The 26,400-nt window shown below is 33.5% G+C and overlaps 2 protein-coding genes across 2 annotated transcripts in view; one reads left to right on the top strand and one right to left on the bottom strand.

The window, feature by feature from the left end:
• The window catches only part of LOC121189452 (VPS10 domain-containing receptor SorCS1-like), a 103,096-nt gene extending 85,474 nt beyond the window's left edge, over window positions 1-17,622 (top strand). The window contains exon 27 of the mRNA XM_041049581.1: window positions 17,490-17,622. Within this exon, the coding sequence (XP_040905515.1) occupies window positions 17,490-17,548 (59 nt within the window). The 3' untranslated portion in view covers window positions 17,549-17,622. The remainder of the gene's footprint in view (window positions 1-17,489) is intronic.
• A 4,234-nt stretch (window positions 17,623-21,856) lies between these two features.
• Window positions 21,857-26,400, bottom strand: part of sorcs3b (sortilin related VPS10 domain containing receptor 3b) — a 42,852-nt gene continuing 38,308 nt past the window's right edge. The window contains exon 27 of the mRNA XM_041049600.1: window positions 21,857-22,643. Within this exon, the coding sequence (XP_040905534.1) occupies window positions 22,579-22,643 (65 nt within the window). The 3' untranslated portion in view covers window positions 21,857-22,578. The remainder of the gene's footprint in view (window positions 22,644-26,400) is intronic.

The following is a 26,400-nucleotide window of genomic DNA, read 5'->3' on the forward strand; positions in this document are numbered from 1 at the left end:
TTTCCTCGAAAAAAAGTCAAAATTTTTTTCGACCTCAAAATGTCATAAAAAACGTCATAGTATAGTAAGGCGTTTTTTTTGGGCCAAAAAAAGTCAAAATTTTTTTCGACCTCAAAATGTCATAAAAAACGTCATAGTATAGTAAGGCGTTTTTTTCGGCCAAAAAAAGTCAAAATTTTTTTCGACCTCAAAGTGTCATAAAAAACGTCATAGTATAGTAAGGCGTTTTTTTCCTCGATAAAAAGTCAAAATTTTTTTCGACCTCAAAATGTCATAAAAAACGTCATAGTATAGTAAGGCGTTTTTTTCGGCCAAAAAAAGTCAAAATTTTTTTCGACCTCAAAATGTCATAAAAAACGTCATAGTATAGTAAGGCGTTTTTTTCCTCGATAAAAAGTCAAAATTTTTTTCGACCTCAAAATGTCATAAAAAACGTCATAGTATAGTAAGGCGTTTTTTTCGGCCAAAAAAAGTCAAAATTTTTTTCGACCTCAAAATGTCATAAAAAACGTCATAGTATAGTAAGGCGTCAAAATCGGCCAAAAAAAGTCAAAATTTTTTTCGACCTCAAAATGTCATAAAAAACGTCATAGTATAGTAAGGCGTTTTTTTCGGCCAAAAAAAGTCAAAATTTTTTTCGACCTCAAAATGTCATAAAAAACGTCATAGTATAGTAAGGCGTCAAAATCAGCCAAAAAAAGTCAAAAATTTTTTCGACCTCAAAATGTCATAAAAAACGTCATAGTATAGTAAGGCATTTTTTTCGGCCAAAAAAAGTCAAAATTTTTTTCGACCTCAAAGTGTCATAAAAAACGTCATAGTATAGTAAGGCGTTTTTTTCGGCCGAAAAAAGTCAAAATTTTTTTCGACCTCAAAATGTCATAAAAAACGTCATAGTATAGTAAGGCGTTTTTTTCCTCGAAAAAAAGTCAAAATTTTTTTCGACCTCAAAATGTCATAAAAAACGTCATAGTATAGTAAGGCGTTTTTTTCGGCCAAAAAAAGTCAAAAATTTTTTGGACCTCAAAATGTCATAAAAAACGTCATAGTATAGTAAGGCGTTTTTTTCGGCTAAAAAAAGTCAAAATTTTTTTCGACCTCAAAATGTCATAAAAAACGTCATAGTATAGTATGTCGTTTTTTTCGGCCAAAGAAAGTCAAAATTTTTTTCGACCTCAAAATGTCATAAAAAACGTCATAGTATAGTATGGCGTTTTTTTCGGCCAAAAAAAGTCAAAATTTTTTTCGACCTCAAAATGTCATAAAAAACGTCATAGTATAGTAAGGCGTCAAAATCGGCCAAAAAAAGTCAAAATTTTTTTCGACCTCAAAATGTCATAAAAAACGTCATAGTATAGTATGGCGTTTTTTTCGGCCAAAGAAAGTCAAAATTTTTTCGACCTCAAAATGTCATAAAAAACGTCATAGTATAGTAAGGCGTTTTTTTCGGCTAAAAAAAGTCAAAATTTTTTTCGACCTCAAAATGTCATAAAAAACGTCATAGTATAGCGTTTTTTTCGGCCAAAGAAAGTCAAAAATTTTTTCGACCTCAAAATGTCATAAAAAACGTCATAGTATAGTAAGGCGTCAAAATCGGCCAAAAAAAGTCAAAAATATTTTCGACCTCAAAATGTCATAAAAAACGTCATAGTATAGTAAGGCGTTTTTTTCGGCCAAAAAAAGTCAAAAATTTTTTCGACCTCAAAATGTCATAAAAAACGTCATAGTATAGTAAGGCGTCAAAATCGGCCAAAAAAAGTCAAAAATTTTTCGACCTCAAAATGTCATAAAAAACGTCATAGTATAGTAAGGCGTTTTTTTCGGCCAAAAAAAGTCAAAAATTTTTTCGACCTCAAAATGTCATAAAAAACGTCATAGTATAGTAAGGCGTTTTTTTCGGCCGAAAAAAGTCAAAAATTTTTTCGACCTCAAAATGTCATAAAAAACGTCATAGTATAGTAAGGCGTTTTTTTCGGCCGAAAAAAGTCAAAATTTTTTTCGACCTCAAAATGTCATAAAAAAGGTCATAGTATAGTAAGGCGTCAAAATCGGCCAAAAAAAGTCAAAAAATTTTTTCGACCTCAAAGTGTCATAAAAAACGTCATAGTATAGTAAGGCGTCAAAATCGGCCAAAAAAAGTCAAAAAATTTTTCGACCTCAAAATGTCATAAAAAACGTCATAGTATAGTAAGGCGTTTTTTTCGGCCAAAGAAAGTCAAAATTTTTTCGACCTCAAAATGTCATAAAAAACGTCATAGTATAGTATGGCGTTTTTTTCGGCCAAAGAAAGTCAAAATTTTTTTCGACCTCAAAATGTCATAAAAAACGTCATAGTATAGTAAGGCGTCAAAATCGGCCAAAAAAAGTCAAAATTTTTTTCGACCTCAAAATGTCATAAAAAACGTCATAGTATAGTAAGGCGTTTTTTTCCTCGATAAAAAGTCAAAATTTTTTTCGACCTCAAAATGTCATAAAAAACGTCATAGTATAGTAAGGCGTCAAAATCGGCCAAAAAAAGTCAAACATTTTTTCGACCTCAAAATGTCATAAAAAACGTCATAGTATAGTAAGGCGTTTTTTTCCTCGATAAAAAGTCAAAATTTTTTTCGACCTCAAAATGTCATAAAAAACGTCATAGTATAGTAAGGCGTTTTTTTCGGCCAAAAAAAGTCAAAATTTTTTTCGACCTCAAAATGTCATAAAAAACGTCATAGTATAGTAAGGCGTTTTTTTCCTCGATAAAAAGTCAAAATTTTTTTCGACCTCAAAATGTCATAAAAAACGTCATAGTATAGTAAGGCGTTTTTTTCGGCCAAAAAAAGTCAAAATTTTTTTCGACCTCAAAATGTCATAAAAAACGTCATAGTATAGTAAGGCGTCAAAATCGGCCAAAAAAAGTCAAAATTTTTTTCGACCTCAAATTGTCATAAAAAACGTCATAGTATAGTAAGGCGTCAAAATCAGCCAAAAAAAGTCAAAAATTTTTTCGACCTCAAAGTGTCATAAAAAACGTCATAGTATAGTAAGGCGTTTTTTTCGGCCAAAAAAAGTCAAAATTTTTTTCGACCTCAAAATGTCATAAAAAACGTCATAGTATAGTAAGGCGTTTTTTTCCTCGAAAAAAAGTCAAAATTTTTTTCGACCTCAAAATGTCATAAAAAACGTCATAGTATAGTAAGGCGTTTTTTTCGGCCAAAAAAAGTCAAAAATTTTTTGGACCTCAAAATGTCATAAAAAACGTCATAGTATAGTAAGGCGTTTTTTTCGGCTAAAAAAAGTCAAAATTTTTTTCGACCTCAAAATGTCATAAAAAACGTCATAGTATAGTATGTCGTTTTTTTCGGCCAAAGAAAGTCAAAATTTTTTTCGACCTCAAAATGTCATAAAAAACGTCATAGTATAGTATGGCGTTTTTTTCGGCCAAAAAAAGTCAAAATTTTTTTCGACCTCAAAATGTCATAAAAAACGTCATAGTATAGTAAGGCGTCAAAATCGGCCAAAAAAAGTCAAATATTTTTTCGACCTCAAAATGTCATAAAAAACGTCATAGTATAGTAAGGCGTTTTTTTCGGCCAATAAAAGTCAACATTTTTTTCGACCTCAAAATGTCATAAAAAACGTCATAGTATAGTAAGGCGTTTTTTTCGGCCAAAAAAAGTCAACATTTTTTTCGACCTCAAAATGTCATAAAAAACGTCATAGTATAGTAAGGCGTTTTTTTCCTCGATAAAAAGTCAAAATTTTTTTCGACCTCAAAATGTCATAAAAAACGTCATAGTATAGTAAGGCGTTTTTTTCTGCCAAAAAAAGTCAAAAATTTTTTCGACCTCAAAATGTCATAAAAAACGTCATAGTATAGTAAGGCGTCAAAATCGGCCAAAAAAAGTCAAACATTTTTTCGACCTCAAAATGTCATAAAAAACGTCATAGTATAGTAAGGCGTTTTTTTCGGCCAAAAAAAGTCAACATTTTTTTCGACCTCAAAATGTCATAAAAAACGTCATAGTATAGTAAGGCGTTTTTTTCCTCGATAAAAAGTCAAAATTTTTTTCGACCTCAAAATGTCATAAAAAACGTCATAGTATAGTAAGGCGTTTTTTTCTGCCAAAAAAAGTCAAAAATTTTTTCGACCTCAAAATGTCATAAAAAACGTCATAGTATAGTAAGGCGTCAAAATCGGCCAAAAAAAGTCAAAATTTTTTTCGACCTCAAAATGTCATAAAAAACGTCATAGTATAGTAAGGCGTCAAAATCGGCCAAAAAAAGTTAAAAATTTTTTTCGACCTCAAAGTGTCATAAAAAACGTCATAGTATAGTAAGGCGTCAAAATCGGCCAAAAAAAGTCAAACATTTTTTCGACCTCAAAATGTCATAAAAAACGTCATAGTATAGTATGGCGTTTTTTTCGGCCAAAAAAAGTCAAAATTTTTTTCGACCTCAAAATGTCATAAAAAACGTCATAGTATAGTAAGGCGTTTTTTTCCTCGATAAAAAGTCAAAATTTTTTTCGACCTCAAAATGTCATAAAAAACGTCATAGTATAGTAAGGCGTTTTTTTCTGCCAAAAAAAGTCAAAAATGTTTTCGACCTCAAAATGTCATAAAAAACGTCATAGTATAGTAAGGCGTTTTTTTTGGGCCAAAAAAAGTCAAAAATTTTTTCGACCTCAAAATGTCATAAAAAACGTCATAGTATAGTAAGGCGTTTTTTTCGGCCAAAAAAAGTCAAAAAATTTTTCGACCTCAAAATGTCATAAAAAACGTCATAGTATAGTAAGGCGTCAAAATCGGCCAAAAAAAGTCAAATTTTTTTTCGACCTCAAAATGTCATAAAAAACGTCATAGTATAGTAAGGCGTTTTTTTCGGCCAAAAAAAGTCAAAATTTTTTTCGACCTCAAAATGTCATAAAAAACGTCATAGTATAGTATGGCGTTTTTTTCGGCCAAAAAAAGTCAAAATTTTTTTCGACCTCAAAATGTCATAAAAAACGTCATAGTATAGTAAGGCGTCAAAATCGGCCAAAAAAAGTCAAACATTTTTTCGACCTCAAAATGTCATAAAAAACGTCATAGTATAGTAAGGCGTTTTTTTCGGCTAAAAAAAGTCAAAATTTTTTTCGACCTCAAAATGTCATAAAAAACGTCATAGTATAGTAAGGCGTCAAAATCGGCAAAAAAAAGTCAAAAAATTTTTTCGACCTCAAAATGTCATAAAAAACGTCATAGTATAGTAAGGCGTCAAAATCGGCCAAAAAAAGTCAAAATTTTTTTCGACCTCAAAATGTCATAAAAAACGTCATAGTATAGTATGGCGTTTTTTTCGGCAAAAGGAAGTCAAAAATTTTTTCGACCTCAAAATGTCATAAAAAACGTCATAGTATAGTAAGGCGTTTTTTTCGGCCAAAAAAAGTCAAAATTTTTTTCGACCTCAAAATGTCATAAAAAACGTCATAGTATAGTAAGGCGTCAAAATCGGCCAAAAAAAGTCAAAATTTTTTTCGACCTCAAAATGTCATAAAAAACGTCATAGTATAGTAAGGCGTCAAAATCGGCCAAAAAAAGTCAAAATTTTTTTCGACCTCAAAATGTCATAAAAAACGTCATAGTATAGTAAGGCGTTTTTTTCGGCCAAAAAAAGTCAAAATTTTTTTCGACCTCAAAATGTCATAAAAAACGTCATAGTATAGTAAGGCGTCAAAATCGGCCAAAAAAAGTCAAAAATTTTTTCGACCTCAAAATGTCATAAAAAACGTCATAGTATAGTAAGGCGTCAAAATCGGCCAAAAAAAGTCAAAAATTTTTTTCGACCTCAAAGTGTCATAAAAAACGTCATAGTATAGTAAGGCGTCAAAATCGGCCAAAAAAAGTCAAACATTTTTTCGACCTCAAAATGTCATAAAAAACGTCATAGTATAGTATGGCGTTTTTTTCGGCCAAAAAAAGTCAAAATTTTTTTCGACCTCAAAATGTCATAAAAAACGTCATAGTATAGTAAGGCGTTTTTTTCTGCCAAAAAAAGTCAAAAATGTTTTCGACCTCAAAATGTCATAAAAAACGTCATAGTATAGTAAGGCGTTTTTTTTGGGCCAAAAAAAGTCAAAAATTTTTTCGACCTCAAAATGTCATAAAAAACGTCATAGTATAGTAAGGCGTTTTTTTCGGCCAAAAAAAGTCAAAAAATTTTTCGACCTCAAAATGTCATAAAAAACGTCATAGTATAGTAAGGCGTTTTTTTCGGCCAAAAAAAGTCAAAATTTTTTTCGACCTCAAAATGTCATAAAAAACGTCATAGTATAGTATGGCGTTTTTTTCGGCCAAAAAAAGTCAAAATTTTTTTCGACCTCAAAATGTCATAAAAAACGTCATAGTATAGTAAGGCGTTTTTTTCGGCCAAAAAAAGTCAAAATTTTTTTCGACCTCAAAATGTCATAAAAAACGTCATAGTATAGTAAGGCGTTTTTTTCGGCCAAAAAAAGTCAAAAATTTTTTCGACCTCAAAATGTCATAAAAAACGTCATAGTATAGTAAGGCGTTTTTTTCGGCCAAAAAAAGTCAAAAAATTTTTCGACCTCAAAATGTCATAAAAAACGTCATAGTATAGTAAGGCGTCAAAATCGGCCAAAAAAAGTCAAACATTTTTTCGACCTCAAAATGTCATAAAAAACGTCATAGTATAGTAAGGCGTTTTTTTCGGCTAAAAAAAGTCAAAATTTTTTTCGACCTCAAAATGTCATAAAAAACGTCATAGTATAGTAAGGCGTCAAAATCGGCAAAAAAAAGTCAAAAAATTTTTTCGACCTCAAAATGTCATAAAAAACGTCATAGTATAGTAAGGCGTCAAAATCGGCCAAAAAAAGTCAAAATTTTTTTCGACCTCAAAATGTCATAAAAAACGTCATAGTATAGTATGGCGTTTTTTTCGGCAAAAGGAAGTCAAAAATTTTTTCGACCTCAAAATGTCATAAAAAACGTCATAGTATAGTAAGGCGTTTTTTTCGGCCAAAAAAAGTCAAAATTTTTTTCGACCTCAAAATGTCATAAAAAACGTCATAGTATAGTAAGGCGTCAAAATCGGCCAAAAAAAGTCAAAATTTTTTTCGACCTCAAAATGTCATAAAAAACGTCATAGTATAGTAAGGCGTTTTTTTCGGCCAAAAAAAGTCAACATTTTTTTCGACCTCAAAATGTCATAAAAAACGTCATAGTATAGTAAGGCGTCAAAATCGGCCAAAAAAAGTCAAACATTTTTTCGACCTCAAAATGTCATAAAAAACGTCATAGTATAGTAAGGCGTCAAAATCGGCCAAAAAAAGTCAAACATTTTTTCGACCTCAAAATGTCATAAAAAACGTCATAGTATAGTAAGGCGTTTTTTTCGGCCAAAAAAAGTCAACATTTTTTTCGACCTCAAAATGTCATAAAAAACGTCATAGTATAGTAAGGCGTCAAAATCGGCCAAAAAAAGTCAAAAATTTTTTCGACCTCAAAATGTCATAAAAAACGTCATAGTATAGTAAGGCGTCAAAATCGGCCAAAAAAAGTCGAAATTTTTTTCGACCTCAAAATGTCATAAAAAACGTCATAGTATAGTAAGGCGTCAAAATCGGCCAAAAAAAGTCAAAATTTTTTTCGACCTCAAAATGTCATAAAAAACGTCATAGTATAGTAAGGCGTTTTTTTCCTCGAAAAAAAGTCAAAATTTTTTTCGACCTCAAAATGTCATAAAAAACGTCATAGTATAGTAAGGCGTTTTTTTCGGCCAAAAAAAGTAAAAATTTTTTTCGACCTCAAAGTGTCATAAAAAACGTCATAGTATAGTAAGGCGTCAAAATCGGCCAAAAAAAGTCAAACATTTTTTCGACCTCAAAATGTCATAAAAAACGTCATAGTATAGTAAGGCGTTTTTTTCGGCTAAAAAAAGTCCAAATTTTTTTCGACCTCAAAATGTCATAAAAAACGTCATAGTATAGTATGGCGTTTTTTTGGGCCAAAAAAAGTCAAAATTTTTTTCGACCTCAAAATGTCATAAAAAAACGTCATAGTATAGTAAGGCGTCAAAATCGGCCAAAAAAAGTCAAAATTTTTTTCGACCTCAAAATGTCATAAAAAACGTCATAGTATAGTAAGGCGTTTTTTTCCTCGAAAAAAAGTCAAAATTTTTTTCGACCTCAAAATGTCATAAAAAACGTCATAGTATAGTAAGGCGTCAAAATCGGCCAAAAAAAGTCAAAATTTTTTTCGACCTCAAAATGTCATAAAAAACGTCATAGTATAGTAAGGCGTTTTTTTCGGCCAAAAAAAGTCAAAATTTTTTTCGACCTCAAAATGTCATAAAAAACGTCATAGTATAGTAAGGCGTCAAAATCGGCCAAAAAAAGTCAAAATTTTTTTCGACCTCAAAATGTCATAAAAAACGTCATAGTATAGTAAGGCGTCAAAATCGGCCAAAAAAAGTCAAAATTTTTTTCGACCTCAAAATGTCATAAAAAACGTCATAGTATAGTAAGGCGTTTTTTTCGGCCAAAAAAAGTCAAAAATTTTTTCGACCTCAAAATGTCATAAAAAACGTCATAGTATAGTAAGGCGTCAAAATCGGCCAAAAAAAGTCAAAAATTTTTTCGACCTCAAAATGTCATAAAAAACGTCATAGTATAGTAAGGCGTTTTTTTCTGCCAAAAAAAGTCAAAAATTTTTTCGACCTCAAAATGTCATAAAAAACGTCATAGTATAGTAAGGCGTTTTTTTCTGCCAAAAAAAGTCAAAAATTTTTTCGACCTCAAAATGTCATAAAAAACGTCATAGTATAGTAAGGCGTTTTTTTTGGGCCAAAAAAAGTCAAAAATTTTTTCGACCTCAAAATGTCATAAAAAACGTCATAGTATAGTAAGGCGTTTTTTTCGGCCAAAAAAAGTCAAAAAAATTTTCGACCTCAAAATGTCATAAAAAACGTCATAGTATAGTAAGGCGTCAAAATCGGCCAAAAAAAGTCAAAATTTTTTTCGACCTCAAAATGTCATAAAAAACGTCATAGTATAGTAAGGCGTTTTTTTCCTCGATAAAAAGTCAAAAAATTTTTCGACCTCAAAATGTCATAAAAAACGTCATAGTATAGTAAGGCGTTTTTTTCGACCAAAAAAAGTCAAAATTTTTTTCGACCTCAAAATGTCATAAAAAACGTCATAGTATAGTAAGGCGTCAAAATCGGCCAAAAAAAGTCAAAATTTTTTTCGACCTCAAAATGTCATAAAAAACGTCATAGTATAGTAAGGCGTCAAAATCAGCCAAAAAAAGTCAAACATTTTTTCGACCTCAAAATGTCATAAAAAACGTCATAGTATAGTAAGGCGTTTTTTTCCTCGAAAAAAAGTCAAAATTTTTTTCGACCTCAAAATGTCATAAAAAACGTCATAGTATAGTAAGGCGTCAAAATCGGCCAAAAAAAGTCAAAATTTTTTTCGACCTCAAAATGTCATAAAAAACGTCATAGTATAGTAAGGCGTTTTTTTCGGCCAAAAAAAGTCAAAATTTTTTTCGACCTCAAAATGTCATAAAAAACGTCATAGTATAGTAAGGCGTCAAAATCGGCCAAAAAAAGTCAAAATTTTTTTCGACCTCAAAATGTCATAAAAAACGTCATAGTATAGTAAGGCGTCAAAATCGGCCAAAAAAAGTCAAAATTTTTTTCGACCTCAAAATGTCATAAAAAACGTCATAGTATAGTAAGGCGTTTTTTTCGGCCAAAAAAAGTCAAAAATTTTTTCGACCTCAAAATGTCATAAAAAACGTCATAGTATAGTAAGGCGTCAAAATCGGCCAAAAAAAGTCAAAAATTTTTTCGACCTCAAAATGTCATAAAAAACGTCATAGTATAGTAAGGCGTTTTTTTCTGCCAAAAAAAGTCAAAAATTTTTTCGACCTCAAAATGTCATAAAAAACGTCATAGTATAGTAAGGCGTTTTTTTCTGCCAAAAAAAGTCAAAAATTTTTTCGACCTCAAAATGTCATAAAAAACGTCATAGTATAGTAAGGCGTTTTTTTTGGGCCAAAAAAAGTCAAAAATTTTTTCGACCTCAAAATGTCATAAAAAACGTCATAGTATAGTAAGGCGTTTTTTTCGGCCAAAAAAAGTCAAAAAAATTTTCGACCTCAAAATGTCATAAAAAACGTCATAGTATAGTAAGGCGTCAAAATCGGCCAAAAAAAGTCAAAAATTTTTTCGACCTCAAAATGTCATAAAAAACGTCATAGTATAGTAAGGCGTTTTTTTCCTCGATAAAAAGTCAAAAAATTTTTCGACCTCAAAATGTCATAAAAAACGTCATAGTATAGTAAGGCGTTTTTTTCGACCAAAAAAAGTCAAAATTTTTTTCGACCTCAAAATGTCATAAAAAACGTCATAGTATAGTAAGGCGTCAAAATCGGCCAAAAAAAGTCAAAATTTTTTTCGACCTCAAAATGTCATAAAAAACGTCATAGTATAGTAAGGCGTCAAAATCAGCCAAAAAAAGTCAAACATTTTTTCGACCTCAAAATGTCATAAAAAACGTCATAGTATAGTAAGGCGTTTTTTTCGGCTAAAAAAAGTCAAAATTTTTTTCGACCTCAAAATGTCATAAAAAACGTCATAGTATAGTATGGCGTTTTTTTCAGCCAAAAAAAGTCAACATTTTTTTCGACCTCAAAATGTCATAAAAAATGTCATAGTATAGTAAGGCGTTTTTTTCGGCCAAAAAAAGTCAAAATTTTTTTCGACCTCAAAATGTCATAAAAAACGTCATAGTATAGTAAGGCGTCAAAATCGGCCAAAAAAAGTCAAACATTTTTTCGACCTCAAAATGTCATAAAAAACGTCATAGTATAGTAAGGCGTTTTTTTCGGCCAAAAAAAGTCAAAATTTTTTTCGACCTCAAAATGTCATAAAAAACGTCATAGTATAGTAAGGCGTTTTTTTCGGCCAAAAAAAGTCAAAATTTTTTTCGACCTCAAAATGTCATAAAAAACGTCATAGTATAGTAAGGCGTCAAAATCGGCCAAAAAAAGTCAAAATTTTTTTCGACCTCAAAATGTCATAAAAAACGTCATAGTATAGTAAGGCGTCAAAATCGGCCAAAAAAAGTCAAAATTTTTTTCGACCTCAAAATGTCATAAAAAACGTCATAGTATAGTAAGGCGTTTTTTTCGGCCAAAAAAAGTCAAAAATTTTTTCGACCTCAAAATGTCATAAAAAACGTCATAGTATAGTAAGGCGTCAAAATCGGCCAAAAAAAGTCAAAAATTTTTTCGACCTCAAAATGTCATAAAAAACGTCATAGTATAGTAAGGCGTTTTTTTCTGCCAAAAAAAGTCAAAAATTTTTTCGACCTCAAAATGTCATAAAAAACGTCATAGTATAGTAAGGCGTTTTTTTCTGCCAAAAAAAGTCAAAAATTTTTTCGACCTCAAAATGTCATAAAAAACGTCATAGTATAGTAAGGCGTTTTTTTTGGGCCAAAAAAAGTCAAAAATTTTTTCGACCTCAAAATGTCATAAAAAACGTCATAGTATAGTAAGGCGTTTTTTTCGGCCAAAAAAAGTCAAAAAAATTTTCGACCTCAAAATGTCATAAAAAACGTCATAGTATAGTAAGGCGTCAAAATCGGCCAAAAAAAGTCAAAATTTTTTTCGACCTCAAAATGTCATAAAAAACGTCATAGTATAGTAAGGCGTTTTTTTCCTCGATAAAAAGTCAAAAAATTTTTCGACCTCAAAATGTCATAAAAAACGTCATAGTATAGTAAGGCGTTTTTTTCGACCAAAAAAAGTCAAAATTTTTTTCGACCTCAAAATGTCATAAAAAACGTCATAGTATAGTAAGGCGTCAAAATCGGCCAAAAAAAGTCAAAATTTTTTTCGACCTCAAAATGTCATAAAAAACGTCATAGTATAGTAAGGCGTCAAAATCAGCCAAAAAAAGTCAAACATTTTTTCGACCTCAAAATGTCATAAAAAACGTCATAGTATAGTAAGGCGTTTTTTTCCTCGAAAAAAAGTCAAAATTTTTTTCGACCTCAAAATGTCATAAAAAACGTCATAGTATAGTAAGGCGTCAAAATCGGCCAAAAAAAGTCAAAATTTTTTTCGACCTCAAAATGTCATAAAAAACGTCATAGTATAGTAAGGCGTTTTTTTCGGCCAAAAAAAGTCAAAATTTTTTTCGACCTCAAAATGTCATAAAAAACGTCATAGTATAGTAAGGCGTCAAAATCGGCCAAAAAAAGTCAAAATTTTTTTCGACCTCAAAATGTCATAAAAAACGTCATAGTATAGTAAGGCGTCAAAATCGGCCAAAAAAAGTCAAAATTTTTTTCGACCTCAAAATGTCATAAAAAACGTCATAGTATAGTAAGGCGTTTTTTTCGGCCAAAAAAAGTCAAAAATTTTTTCGACCTCAAAATGTCATAAAAAACGTCATAGTATAGTAAGGCGTCAAAATCGGCCAAAAAAAGTCAAAAATTTTTTCGACCTCAAAATGTCATAAAAAACGTCATAGTATAGTAAGGCGTTTTTTTCTGCCAAAAAAAGTCAAAAATTTTTTCGACCTCAAAATGTCATAAAAAACGTCATAGTATAGTAAGGCGTTTTTTTCTGCCAAAAAAAGTCAAAAATTTTTTCGACCTCAAAATGTCATAAAAAACGTCATAGTATAGTAAGGCGTTTTTTTTGGGCCAAAAAAAGTCAAAAATTTTTTCGACCTCAAAATGTCATAAAAAACGTCATAGTATAGTAAGGCGTTTTTTTCGGCCAAAAAAAGTCAAAAAAATTTTCGACCTCAAAATGTCATAAAAAACGTCATAGTATAGTAAGGCGTCAAAATCGGCCAAAAAAAGTCAAAAATTTTTTCGACCTCAAAATGTCATAAAAAACGTCATAGTATAGTAAGGCGTTTTTTTCCTCGATAAAAAGTCAAAAAATTTTTCGACCTCAAAATGTCATAAAAAACGTCATAGTATAGTAAGGCGTTTTTTTCGACCAAAAAAAGTCAAAATTTTTTTCGACCTCAAAATGTCATAAAAAACGTCATAGTATAGTAAGGCGTCAAAATCGGCCAAAAAAAGTCAAAATTTTTTTCGACCTCAAAATGTCATAAAAAACGTCATAGTATAGTAAGGCGTCAAAATCAGCCAAAAAAAGTCAAACATTTTTTCGACCTCAAAATGTCATAAAAAACGTCATAGTATAGTAAGGCGTTTTTTTCGGCTAAAAAAAGTCAAAATTTTTTTCGACCTCAAAATGTCATAAAAAACGTCATAGTATAGTATGGCGTTTTTTTCAGCCAAAAAAAGTCAACATTTTTTTCGACCTCAAAATGTCATAAAAAATGTCATAGTATAGTAAGGCGTTTTTTTCGGCCAAAAAAAGTCAAAATTTTTTTCGACCTCAAAATGTCATAAAAAACGTCATAGTATAGTAAGGCGTCAAAATCGGCCAAAAAAAGTCAAACATTTTTTCGACCTCAAAATGTCATAAAAAACGTCATAGTATAGTAAGGCGTTTTTTTCGGCCAAAAAAAGTCAAAATTTTTTTCGACCTCAAAATGTCATAAAAAACGTCATAGTATAGTAAGGCGTCAAAATCGGCCAAAAAAAGTCAAAATTTTTTTCGACCTCAAAATGTCATAAAAAACGTCATAGTATAGTATGGCGTTTTTTTCGGCCAAAAAAAGTCAACATTTTTTTCGACCTCAAAATGTCATAAAAAACGTCATAGTATAGTAAGGCGTTTTTTTCGGCCAAAAAAAGTCAAAATTTTTTTCGACCTCAAAATGTCATAAAAAACGTCATAGTATAGTAAGGCGTTTTTTTTCGGCCAAAAAAAGTCAAAAATTTTTTCGACCTCAAAATGTCATAAAAAACGTCATAGTATAGTAAGGCGTTTTTTTCGGCCAAAAAAAGTCAACATTTTTTTCGACCTCAAAATGTCATAAAAAACGTCATAGTATAGTAAGGCGTTTTTTTCGGCCAAAAAAAGTCAAAATTTTTTTCGACCTCAAAATGTCATAAAAAACGTCATAGTATAGTATGGCGTTTTTTTCGGCCAAAAAAAGTCAACATTTTTTTCGACCTCAAAGTGTCATAAAAAACGTCATAGTATAGTAAGGCGTCAAAATCAGCCAAAAAAAGTCAAACATTTTTTCGACCTCAAAATGTCATAAAAAACGTCATAGTATAGTAAGGCGTTTTTTTCGGCTAAAAAAAGTCAAAATTTTTTTCGACCTCAAAATGTCATAAAAAACGTCATAGTATAGTATGGCGTTTTTTTCGGCCAAAAAAAGTCAACATTTTTTTCGACCTCAAAATGTCATAAAAAACGTCATAGTATAGTAAGGCGTCAAAATCGGCCAAAAAAAGTCAAAATTTTTTTCGACCTCAAAGTGTCATAAAAAACGTCATAGTATAGTAAGGCGTCAAAATCGGCCAAAAAAAGTCAAAAATTTTTTCGACCTCAAAATGTCATAAAAAACGTCATAGTATAGTAAGGCGTTTTTTTCGGCCAAAAAAAGTCAAAATTTTTTTCGACCTCAAAATGTCATAAAAAACGTCATAGTATAGTATGGCGTTTTTTTCGGCCAAAGAAAGTCAAAATTTTTTCGACCTCAAAATGTCATAAAAAACGTCATAGTATAGTAAGGCGTTTTTTTCGGCTAAAAAAAGTCAAAATTTTTTTCGACCTCAAAATGTCATAAAAAACGTCATAGTATAGTATGGCGTCAAAATTGGCCAAAAAAAGTCTAAATTTTTTTCCACCTCAAAATGTCATAAAAAACATCATAGTATATTATGGCGTCAAAATTTGACAAAAAAAGTCAAAAATTTTTTTGACCTCAAAATGTCATAAAAAACGTCATAGTATAGTATGGCGTCAAAATCAGCCAAAAAAAGTCAAATTTTTTTCTGACCTCAAAAGGTCATAAAAAACGTCTTAGTATAGTATGACGTCAAAATTTGACAAAAAACGTCATAGTATAGTATGGCATCAAAATCGGCCAAAAAAAGTCAAAAAAAATTTTTACCTCAAAATGTCATAAAAAACGTCATAGTATAGTATGGTGTCAAAATCGGCCAAAAAAAGTTAACTTTTTTTTTTACCTCAAATTGTCACAAAAAACGTCACAGTATAGTAAGGCATCAAAATCGTCCAAAAAAAGCCATACTTTAGTTTGGCCTCAAAATATGCCAAAAAACATATTTTTATTTGTGTGCTTCATAATAGGCCAAAAAAGTTATCCTTTAGTATGGCCTCAAATAATGCCAAAAAAAACATCATAGTATAGTAAGGCTTCAAAATAGGTCAAAAGAGTTATACTTTATACTTTAGTATGGCCTCAAAATATGCCAAAAAACGTCATAGTAGAGCAAGGCTTCAAAGTAGGCAACAAAAAAGTTACATTTTATTTTGACCTCAAAATGTCATAAAAATTGTCATATTATAGCAAGGTTTCAAAATAGGCCAAAAAAAGTCATAATTTAGTATGGCCTTGGGACATACTTGCGTACATTCGTACATATCATACTTGCCTGTAGAGAAGATTTATTACAGCATCATATAACAACAATAATGATAATAATAATATTAAAGCAAACAGAGCTCTGGTATTGGAATAGTATCCGTATCGGCAGATATCCAAATTCAGGTATTGGGATCTTATCGGAAGTGAAAAAATGAGGATCAGTGCACCCCAAGCTGTAATCTTCTCTACAGGCAACTATGATATGTACGAATGTATGCATGTATGTCCCAAAAGGCAACTTGAGGTAAGTATAAGGTCAGAAAAGAAAGTCCGAAAAACAGGAAATCCTGTTAAAGATATATTAAAGCGATACCAATAAAGGGTAACCTTCTTTTAGACTATCCCTTTCCAAATAGAAATAAAAAGGGCTACATGATGTGATCAGCACAAATAAAGGTTTTGTCAAATCTCAAATATCCTGAGGGGCGGAAGCTCACTCACGGTTCAGTTTCTTCCTGCTATACCTAGAAGGGACATAAGTCTGTGAGTAATATATTGTTGGTGTCTGAATTACCTGTATGATCTGTTATGGTGTCCCGCTTTGGTTTATCGTTTGTTTAAAAGTTAATAGCGCGACTGACGCTAATGCGCTAGCCCATCAATGGGATTCTCCATATTATGTTAGCATCGAGCTAATCACTACTTATTACCACTTGTAGGTCACGACGGAGCTTCCGCCCCTCGGTACAACAGCTTTGCAAACATTGCACTTTGCTGTCTTGCTTTGTGGTGTTTCTACTGCAAAATATTTCCACACAGTGGACATGTGCTGAAAAGTTGGTTAACCACGGTGCTCCTCAATGCTCGCCTGCTAGCTGGCTGCAAACTGTGGAATGGATTTCCTGAATGGCGGCGTGTCTCATTACTCTGCTTCTCATTGAGATATGCCTCCATTCAGGAAATCCATTCTACATTTTGCAGCCAGTTAGCAGAGCAACCAGCAGGGAATCACTTATGGAGTCATTTCAGCAGACAACATTAAAGCACAGACATGGTTCATGGATTGGAAATCTCTGCAGGTTGGATCGGAAATTTCCGATCCGTGAAAAATGTTGGTATCGCAACCTCATACCGATACTGGATCAGATCGGCCCCATCCCTAATTACAGCATTATATAAAATCAACAATAATGATAATAATAATATTAAACCAAACAGAGCTCTGGTGTCAGAATAGTATCGTTAACTGCAGATATCCAAATTCAGGTATTGGGATCGGATCGGAAGTGAAAAAATGAGGATCGGTGCATCCCTATCTTTAATGCTATGAGCAACACTTAATTAATCTCCTTTGTGTTTGTGAGTTGTGGCTCAGTACAGAAAAATATCCGCATTAGTCAGATACTGCAAAGTGAGGGAATATGTTTTGGGCTTTTTGTGTGTGTGTGTGTGTGTGTGTGAACTGACCTTTTAGTATGACAAGGAAAGTTGTGGCAAAAGTTGTGACAGTACACACCAAACTGCACTAGCAAAGAGGAACAGTGGTGATAAGATGAAGCTCACTGACAGGGAAGAGATGCCTGATGTTCACTTATTGATAAATGCTGATGCTACTCTTCCTCCCCTTGCGTTGTCACATCAGTTGCCAAGACAGTTATTATTATGTGCTGTATATTTATGTATTTGCCAACCTGAGTTTGACATAGCGAGGTATTAGTATTCACAGGTAAGTGAAGCACAATCAAGTGCGAGCTAAAATGATGAAATGTCTGGGTGAATTATTTTACCCAATAAAATAATTAGTGCATCAGGAAAGTAGCAGAGTGGTAAAAGCATTTTCATCAAGAAATATCTATGAGGTTCCAGTTGATTTACCTCTACCCATAGCTAAACAATCGACCCATCCAAGATAAATGTGTTTGCCTGCAAAAATACACCCGCATGCAAATAGCTACATAAAATTCCTCCTTATTTTTTTTTTCTCCTTTCCTCTCCCTTGCCAGGCTACCTGCCATCTCACACAGACATCAAGCTCTCTGATGAAGCGCCCCATGTGTTTTAATGTTGAGAGTCTATGACCGACTCAAAAGCAATACATCTTCTTTGGCAGTTACTTCCAGCAAGCTATGAAACCACGGTCACAATGAATGGTCTCGAGTGTTTTGCTACCCATGCATGGATGGACCAGTTCACACTGTGCTGCCTAATCCCTCTGAGGAGACTGTACAGATTTATACTTGCGTCTTGAAAAGGGACAATTTTTGACTGAAAATACTTGTATTTTTGCAAGGACATTGATCTTTTTATGTAAATAATGTACATCCATAATGGAAGAAGTAAAAGTTATAAGTCTCGGCTGGTTACAGCTGCGTCTGCTCAAATATGAAAATATCAAACAGCGGAACAGAAGTGATGTGTAATAATATCTCAAAATATGCTTTTATTTCTGTTCTTTGGGCTTGTGTTTGTGAAGTTTACTTTGTTTAACTATGTGGAAATAGCTTATCCGAGTAAGACAGTGAGGGAAGCAGATTCATTAAGCTCTGTACAATCAGTAAATCTTATCAGATTCTCATCAAATGAAAGCTTGCAATATCCAGGAGATGAAGGAGGGCTCCTAGTCCGAGATCTGTGTATTCCATCAAGTCTGTCTCTTGGCTGCCCAAAATGTTATATGTCATAACAAAAATAAGAACAGAAGATTAACATGGATATACTAGATAGGTATATACAGTAAATGAGAAAATGGGTAACCCCTCTTGTTTAGGAGACTTAAAGAAGTCATTTTAGTGACACTGGGATGAATGCTAGCATCATAAATTTTAAACCTACTTTATAACAGATTATACACAAATTTTCTGCTCTAAATTATGCGTATGGATTATTATTGCTGCTGCAATTTTATGTTTGTGTTACAGTCAATTTGACTGTTAAACAATGCAATGACTTTTGAACTTGTGCTATATTTATTTGTCGCCAGGAGAATTTCTTGTACATTCTGGTTTCTAGAAGAACAAAATGTAAATTTTCTGAATAATTCCTGTGTTAACAAAGAAGCTACAGTTATAGCAGCAAACACTGTAATGCAGTAAAAAGGAGAAAAAAAACAAAACAAAACGCCAGTGTTACATTACAGTTTTAATTAGTTTTTAGATCAAGGTTTATTCGCTACTAGATTTATAACCTTACATTTAAAAGACTCCTTGACACAGTTACAGAACATTTTTGATGTTTTTGTTGTTGTTCTTTGAGCTGATCTCACTGTGAAGGTTGTGGTGCCTTTTTAAAGGTAAAGTACAACGCTGAAACTACAGATTTCAATTGAAACGATTATTTATTTATTCTTATATACGGTTGTGTCAAAATACCTTTTATTTATTCTTAACTGTTCATATTAACCACAATGATACCAGCATCTCCACATGGTATTTCCTCACTTTACAGTAAAGCAGAGGAGCCTACAGTCTGTTCTAGGTTTGCCCCCAAGGACTCGGCGGACAAAAGGCTGCAGATTTGTTCATCTCCTTCGCTGCAAGGGACACAGAGATAGAGAAGACGTATCTCCTGTCAACAAGGCTCAGCCTACGCACAGAGCTTCGGTCAGCTGCTGTCTCTTTGGGATAAGTACTGAAGTTCTTCTTCATCAAACTTTTCTTTTTAAGTGTTGTCAGCATCATATGTCAGTAAGACAAATTGACTAGAGGCTTCTCCATACTTCTTCCCTCCAATCCTCCAATTGAGCCTGAAGCATAAATAAACTTGTACTCATCAGACAAACTCTGTCTCTCCACACTGATCATGGGAAGTTTTATTTTGTGCTTGATATTTATTTAACAAAATTTTTGTTGTCCCACTAATCGAGCTGTGAATATGATTGTGAGCATATTTGCATGATGTTTTTTTTCCTCTTTCAAGATACTTAAAATATGTCTTAATTAGGAGAAAATGAAATGTTAGAAATGTGAACTACAGTATTTTCCGTTTCTCAAGAGGCTAGACAACTCATTCATTACAAGTGACGTGATTATTCAGTGGGTTGTTACTGTGTTTTTCCATTTGATCTTGCAGCAGTAACCATGTTACAGAATAAAGTTGAAATAACATTAATGCAGTGTGGCTGGTTGTTAAACTCATTTTTTAAATCATAAGTAACTTATGTTTGCTTACTTTGACCTGTTAAAATCCACGTAATTGACTGCAGCTTTTAGTTTGACCTTTGATTTAGTCAATCCGATTTCGTGAAGAGTAGAACTATGACCGCACCTCAGCCGACTCTGGGTTGATTACAAATTGAAAGCTCTGATTGGCAGGCATTCTCACTTTGTCGAATTTTGTGCTTCTTCTGCTTTGTCTCTAACAAGTGTTGCTTAGCATGCCCAAAGTTTCAGATGAGCTATTTGCATGATACGATGGGGCCGAGCGGGAGGACAATGAAAGGCACCAAGTCGCCTGGAGTGATTCTAATGGGCTAGTTCCTTGGCTCTCCTGCTGCGCTACAAATTAATTATCTCCTCTCCAGGAAATCAACACACACACACACACACAAATCAAGGAAGATTTTCCCAGACTGGGTAGCACCTTGAATGAAAAATGTCCCACAACAATAACCCACAGCAATATTGTGTTAGCCACAGTGTGAAATTGATGAGCATGTTTCCTTTCATTGAGTGCTACATTACAGTGTCTGGCTGCTGCGAATCATCCATTAGTGATTGTCACCGTTCAATTTGATTGTGCGCTGCTGAACATCCCAGGGCAGTTAGAGAAAGGCCTTGGTGTTAATTCAGACTGAGAGCAGGAGCAAGAATAAGACTCTTGGGGCGCTGATGGCTGTTGAAGTGATGAAGATTGGTATGTGATATGAAGCTGCTGAAGTGGCAAACAAAATGCAAAACAGAGCAACAAGGGCCTTGTTGCTGCAGTTTTGTGTGTGAAGAGTTATTTCAGCCAATCAGCCAGACAGTTCTGTCCTCCAACCTCAGTGTCTCTTTGCTCTCTTTAATGTGCAAGACTTTTTTTCTAAAGCTGAGGACAGAGAAGGAGCAGTACCAATGCCATCACCTGTTTCTCATCACTCGACGACAGCCTCATTAATTGTTCCAGTTAAATAGAAACCATCTGTAAATGGCAACTTGAGTGATAGAGTGATGGGGGTAAAATGAAGCTCAGTCTAAGTGTCAGATGGAAATCTTCACATGGGTGTTATCACACTTCTGCCCATTAACACCAACCTCAGAGCTTCTCTGGGATCATTAAAAGTGGTATGCTGAGACTGATACACTGGCTACAAGGCACTCGTGTTTCAGATAAGACGTGGTATCGCAGCATGGCAAAAACAAAGCCTTATGAGCCCATTTGTTTTGAGGTTTATGGTCATGACGACACGGTCATTTCTCATTCATTGACAGCCAAAAAGTCTGTCCTGGAATCCTTTGGCTAGGGGAAAAAAGGGGTGTAAACCATTTGAAAATCTTACACATACCATAACCACTTGTACTGTAGGTACATGCAATAGAAAAACATAATTCCATATAAAAATACATTTATTTTGAACAGTCTCAAAATGGCAATTTGTTCACAGTAAGAAATATGATTCAAAACAAGACGATTTTTTTATCCGACAAAAAGGAACAATATAGATCATGCACAAGTTTTAGGCAACTGCACAACTAGACTATTAGACAGGGTGTTTAATAATTTGTTTAATGTGTCAGGTTTAAAACTTTAAAATCACCATGATATATACACAGTACTTGCTCACCCTAATATAGTTTTAAGTCTTTTATCACAGATAATTAGGGCATGCTACTGTAAAAAATAAAATAAATAAAAAAGACATACAGCTTGTTGTGAGACTGAAGGTCATGGAAACATACTACTGCCTGTTCAGTGACTTGACAATAAAGTAGGATGAAGCTACTGTATAGACTTACATTCCATCTTATTCTATGTACAAGTTGTCAGTTTTTCCACTTGTAAGGCCAGACTTTCATGTCCATTTACCATCAACTGAGAGACAGTCACTGAAAGCACCATGTTATCTTACAGAGAAAAACCAACTACATCTCTTTCTTAGTGGTATTCACAACAGTCAGATTTTGACATTTTTATATATATTCATCATGTTTACAACTCAAAGACCTCTAGTTATAGGGTGGTAAATGTTTATCCAGAGAATAAAGTTAAAAGCATCATAATGAGATGATAACAAAATCTAAAATGGCCCATTAATTATATTTCTATTGTAGAAATATACAGAGCAACATGTGTTCTGCATTCACTGACAACTCTTAGTTGTTTTGGTTTTATTATTAGTTCAAAAAAAAAAAAAACTAAACCTGTTGGTTTAGTTTGTGTGATAGAGGGAAACATTAACAAGTAATGTGAGATTTCAGAAACATTTTTATCACCTTAAATGAGTTTATCATTTTAAGCCCTGGATAATATTATAATATGCCCCAAAGACAAAAGTATCAGTGACTCATGAAATTTAAAGTCAGTGCTGAATTTAAAGTGACTTTATCAGATTTACACACTGAAACCTATGCATTCTTTCTCTTGTACGAGCCTTTTCTCATTTACATTATATCAATATTTTTCTCACACTGTTTCTTTCTGTAACCTATTGTCAAGGCTATGGGGCATTTTATTTTAGTCTGTTCCTCCAATCTGTTTATCATCCTAATAAAGAACCATATCAATGTCACAGGGGATAAAAAAAATTGTCAGTATCAGCTGAAGATTCATAACATAACCAAATTAGCAAAGTGACATCCAGGGCGGTGGTTAAAGAGCAAGGGATTCCTAATGCTAATTGGACATTTTGGGCCTTATCAGCCAATTTCAGCAATTCACTGCCCTCAAACTAGAGGCCCTAGAGTCTGGTTCGGTGTATTGATCTTCATCAGATATTGTAAACTAGATACTTACTCTATTCATGTGATTTAAAAACATAACTTGGAACAATAGCAGAGCATATCAGCATGAAATAAAGTAATAAATAAATAAATAAAAACAATGCCAACAAAGCAAACAATTTCAGCACAATTGTAACACAACAATCTGTACTTACTCAGTAACAGAGCGCATGTCTTAGACATTAGTACAGTTTGGAAATTCCCTTGTAACAATTCTCTCCATATTTCTTCCAATTCCTCCTGGAAACATGCAAACAAATAATAAAACAGAGTAAATATGGGGAAGTCAACTGCTTTGTCTACTTCCCATGCAAATCACAAGTTGCTGCTATCTGTGATATTTTGGCTTTATCTACATGACATTGATTTTGGGGTGAAGTAATAGCTGCTTTCAAACATCAACCAAACAACTCAAAGTTCAATCTAATCTTTTTACTGGAAGATCAAATGGTTTGTACATGCTCTTCCGCATAATTATAAATTCATCACCCAGGCATTTTGGTTGAAAAGCCCCCTGTTGTCTCAACAAAGGAACATGGCCTATCCGAGCAGGGCTGAGCTGGTGATAGAGGGCTGATAAGATGGGACTGCTGTGACAAGTGGGGTCGATCAGATTGCAGACACTGGCTTTTTTTTTTTCCTCCCCAAAGGTGGAACTTTTATCCCTCCACTCAGTGGTTTAAATTCAGTGATTTGTATAAAGCTGCATGAAGCTAAATTCGTGTTCGCCCATATAACTAACAACCTGGCAGTAAATTCATCAAGGTAAAAACCTGGCTGTCAGTTCAGATTTGCCAGAGAAAATATGATTTATGAGATTTAAATTGCTTTTATGTGAGGCATATTTTAAGAATAAAATCTGTGCAGTCTATCAAAAAAGGTAAAATAAAGTTTAAGATTAGGAATAAAGGCTGTTTATAAAATTTCTTACTATTTAAAAATGCTCTTAAATTTAAAAGTTGGTAAGTTTAAAAGCAGATCTTAGATGGCTGCAGTACAGAGAGGCTCTGACACATGCTTTGGACTGTCTGTATAAGATATGTTCTCTGCTGTTCCTCATCTGCCAGCAGCAGAATTACTTTCCTGTTCCAGTTTGGTTTTCTTTTTGTTTCCATTTTAGCTGATTTCTTATTATTCATCCCAATCCATATATTAATAAAGTATATTCGATTGTTGTTCATTTCATATGATAATTGCCACTGGACATATTAAACCTGCAATAATGCAATAATATTTTTTTTTGGCCACTTGAAGGCAGTGGGAAAAGGATGTGAACACAACACTGACATTTTATTATCATATCTAAACTGATATGTTGAACTTGTTAGCAAACAGTTGCTTAGTTACTCATCCAGCAGTTATGGAGCAACATATTTCATTTAATTTTGATAACATTCATTTGTTTGTTGTGTTTCAAGCACAGGCTTATGCTCCTTCTTGGCCCCCGGCATTCCTCTGAGAAATGTCGTTTGGCATTGCCATCCCTGCACACAAGGCAATCACAGACCAGACTGTTCTCATTTGTAGTTCCCTGATGGTGGAACAAGCTACAGAATGTTACCAGAGCAGGGGCATCCCTCTCTATCTTAAAGAATCTCTTGAAGACTCATCTTTTCCAAGAGCCCCTCCTCTCCTAACACCTCTAACACCCTAACATGCCTAACCAGCACTTTCAGTGCACTCTTTTACCTGATCTCCTTGCACTTTAGTACTTAGAACATACTTCAAGGTCTCCTACTATACTGAAGCTTTAGTGTTGTCCGTCATTTCTAAGTCACTTTGGATAAAAGCATCTGCCAAATGAGTAAATGTAAATGTTTCTGAGTATCAGATGAATTCCACACTTTTTTTAGCTCTTTATTTGGTCTCCACCAACTCCAAATGGAAATACCTGGGGTTTTTTCGATGCTAAATGCACCACTATGCTCACCAGATAGTCCCTAACTGTGCCTGCTGTGTGTCTGCTGTTTGGTGCTGAGCAGGTAGTGTACAGTGGGTTGTTGAAGCTTTTCCAGTGAATACAGCTGCCTGCTGTGGCTGAAAATGACACTGTGAGGAGTAAACTAAAAGACAGTAAAGCAGCAGAAGCTCTCTAGAAAGCTCCATAAAGCAGGAGGGAGCTGCAGATTCAGGTGATAATTCTCTGTGGTTTGTTCATTATGAGCCACAATTGTGATTATAAAAATATCAATTACAACTGCGCTAAAGATTTTACACAAATAAAAATGTTAATTACATTTTATTTTACTTTAGTTATTTATTTACTTATTTATTTATTTATTAATTTGCAGAATAACTACAACTGAATAAGAAGATTTTGTAAAGGTATAAACAACGGAGCAGATGGATAAATCCTTGTCTGACTGGCTTTTAATACACATAATTAATCATGTGATCATTTGAGAGCTGCTCTTAAAACTGATACTCAAAGACATTTCTTACTCCTACTCTGGCTGTTTAGATCATTTTCAGAGTAATTCTTAGAGGTTTGATAAATCCAAAAACATTTACTTCTTCCTCACAGCGCGCAAGCTTTGAGGATAGTCATGCTAATTGGAGAACTGTGGTTACAGAAATAACCCAAGATTTTCTTTCACAGCATTCTGTCACTTCTCTCATATTGAGAAATACAGACTTGACTTATAGGTAGACCTGTTCTGATGACCTCCTGTCTGGTGCAATGCATCATACAGAGGAATCCTGAATCTCTTTTACAGCTTAATTAATTCTTATTTCAACTGAACTGCAAATGTCTACTTTATAATGAAACATGAGCCCATGTGAGCCGTCGTGTTAATCATTCAGAACCAATTGGTATTAACATAAATCAAAGTAAGATCTTAAAATTAAGATCCTAAACTAAACTTTCATTACTTACAATTTTCATTTTAATCTGTCAACTCCTGCTTTAAATGCTCAAACCTTCATTTTAACCTCTATGAATTTTGTGATTTTACTACATAGCTTGAAGCCACACTGTGACAACTATCTGTGACTAGCAGATTCTTCTTCTTCTTACAGCTTGTAAAGCCATTTGGACTAAAATGAGAACACAGAAAATCACTGGACCCAGACATTAATTAAATTACAACGAGTTAATGTTTTTTCCTCTCGATAAAAGGGGGGATGTTCCCCACTGGCTTGAGGACCTAACTCACAGGCAAAAGAAAATTCAATACTTCATAAAGTTAGTAGTTGCATCTACATGTCAGAGTACCCTCAATGCAACAGTGAGAACAGCAGATAAACCAATGACTGCAATATCCAAAATAGATAAATGATTACCATTAATCCTGCAGTGAGTGGACAGTAAACTCCACAAGTGAATTCCTTTGAAAGCAGACGGTAGCTTTAGATCTTGCTGCATACTTGCAAAATGGATTGAAGCTTTGTGGGAACATTTGTGTCTAAGCCAAACTCAGACTGCATGAGAATCAAACCAAGCTTGCACAGTGTTAATGAAATCTTTAAGCAGCAGGTTGTAAATTCGTTGAATCTAGCGAGCCCCAAATGAAAGGTCCAACACTGGTCTGCCCTTTTGTGAATAAACACTTTCAAAAGCGACCAAAAAGGAGTTAATTTGTTTCAGATCAGCAAGGAATTGGAAAGGTAGAAACAGCTGAGAAATGAGGTATAGCCAAAGTGCTGAGTGACCAGAAAAAAGGCCTGCAGCCCACATGTCTGTGTCAGGAGCACTGCAATGCTACTTTCGTCAAATAATCCACACTGTCTGCAGGGACTGAATAGTTCTCATCTAAAAGACATCACAGTGGATGTCAGGCATAGCAATCGAAAAGTTAACTTGTCATCGTGATATCTGGTAAGTGTGCAGATGCTGCAGTTGTGCGTGCGGTGTCCCACTCTACAAAAATATGACACGCTGCATTGGTAAAGACATTCCAGCACTTCAGATGCATGCCCAAATAGCTCTACATTAAAATGGTAGCCTCACTTATAGCCTTTATATCATTTAAATAAGACTGAAAAAAGGGTGTTT

This window comes from Toxotes jaculatrix, chromosome 11 (genome assembly GCF_017976425.1).
Source record: "Toxotes jaculatrix isolate fToxJac2 chromosome 11, fToxJac2.pri, whole genome shotgun sequence".
Taxonomy (NCBI): domain Eukaryota; kingdom Metazoa; phylum Chordata; class Actinopteri; family Toxotidae; genus Toxotes; species Toxotes jaculatrix.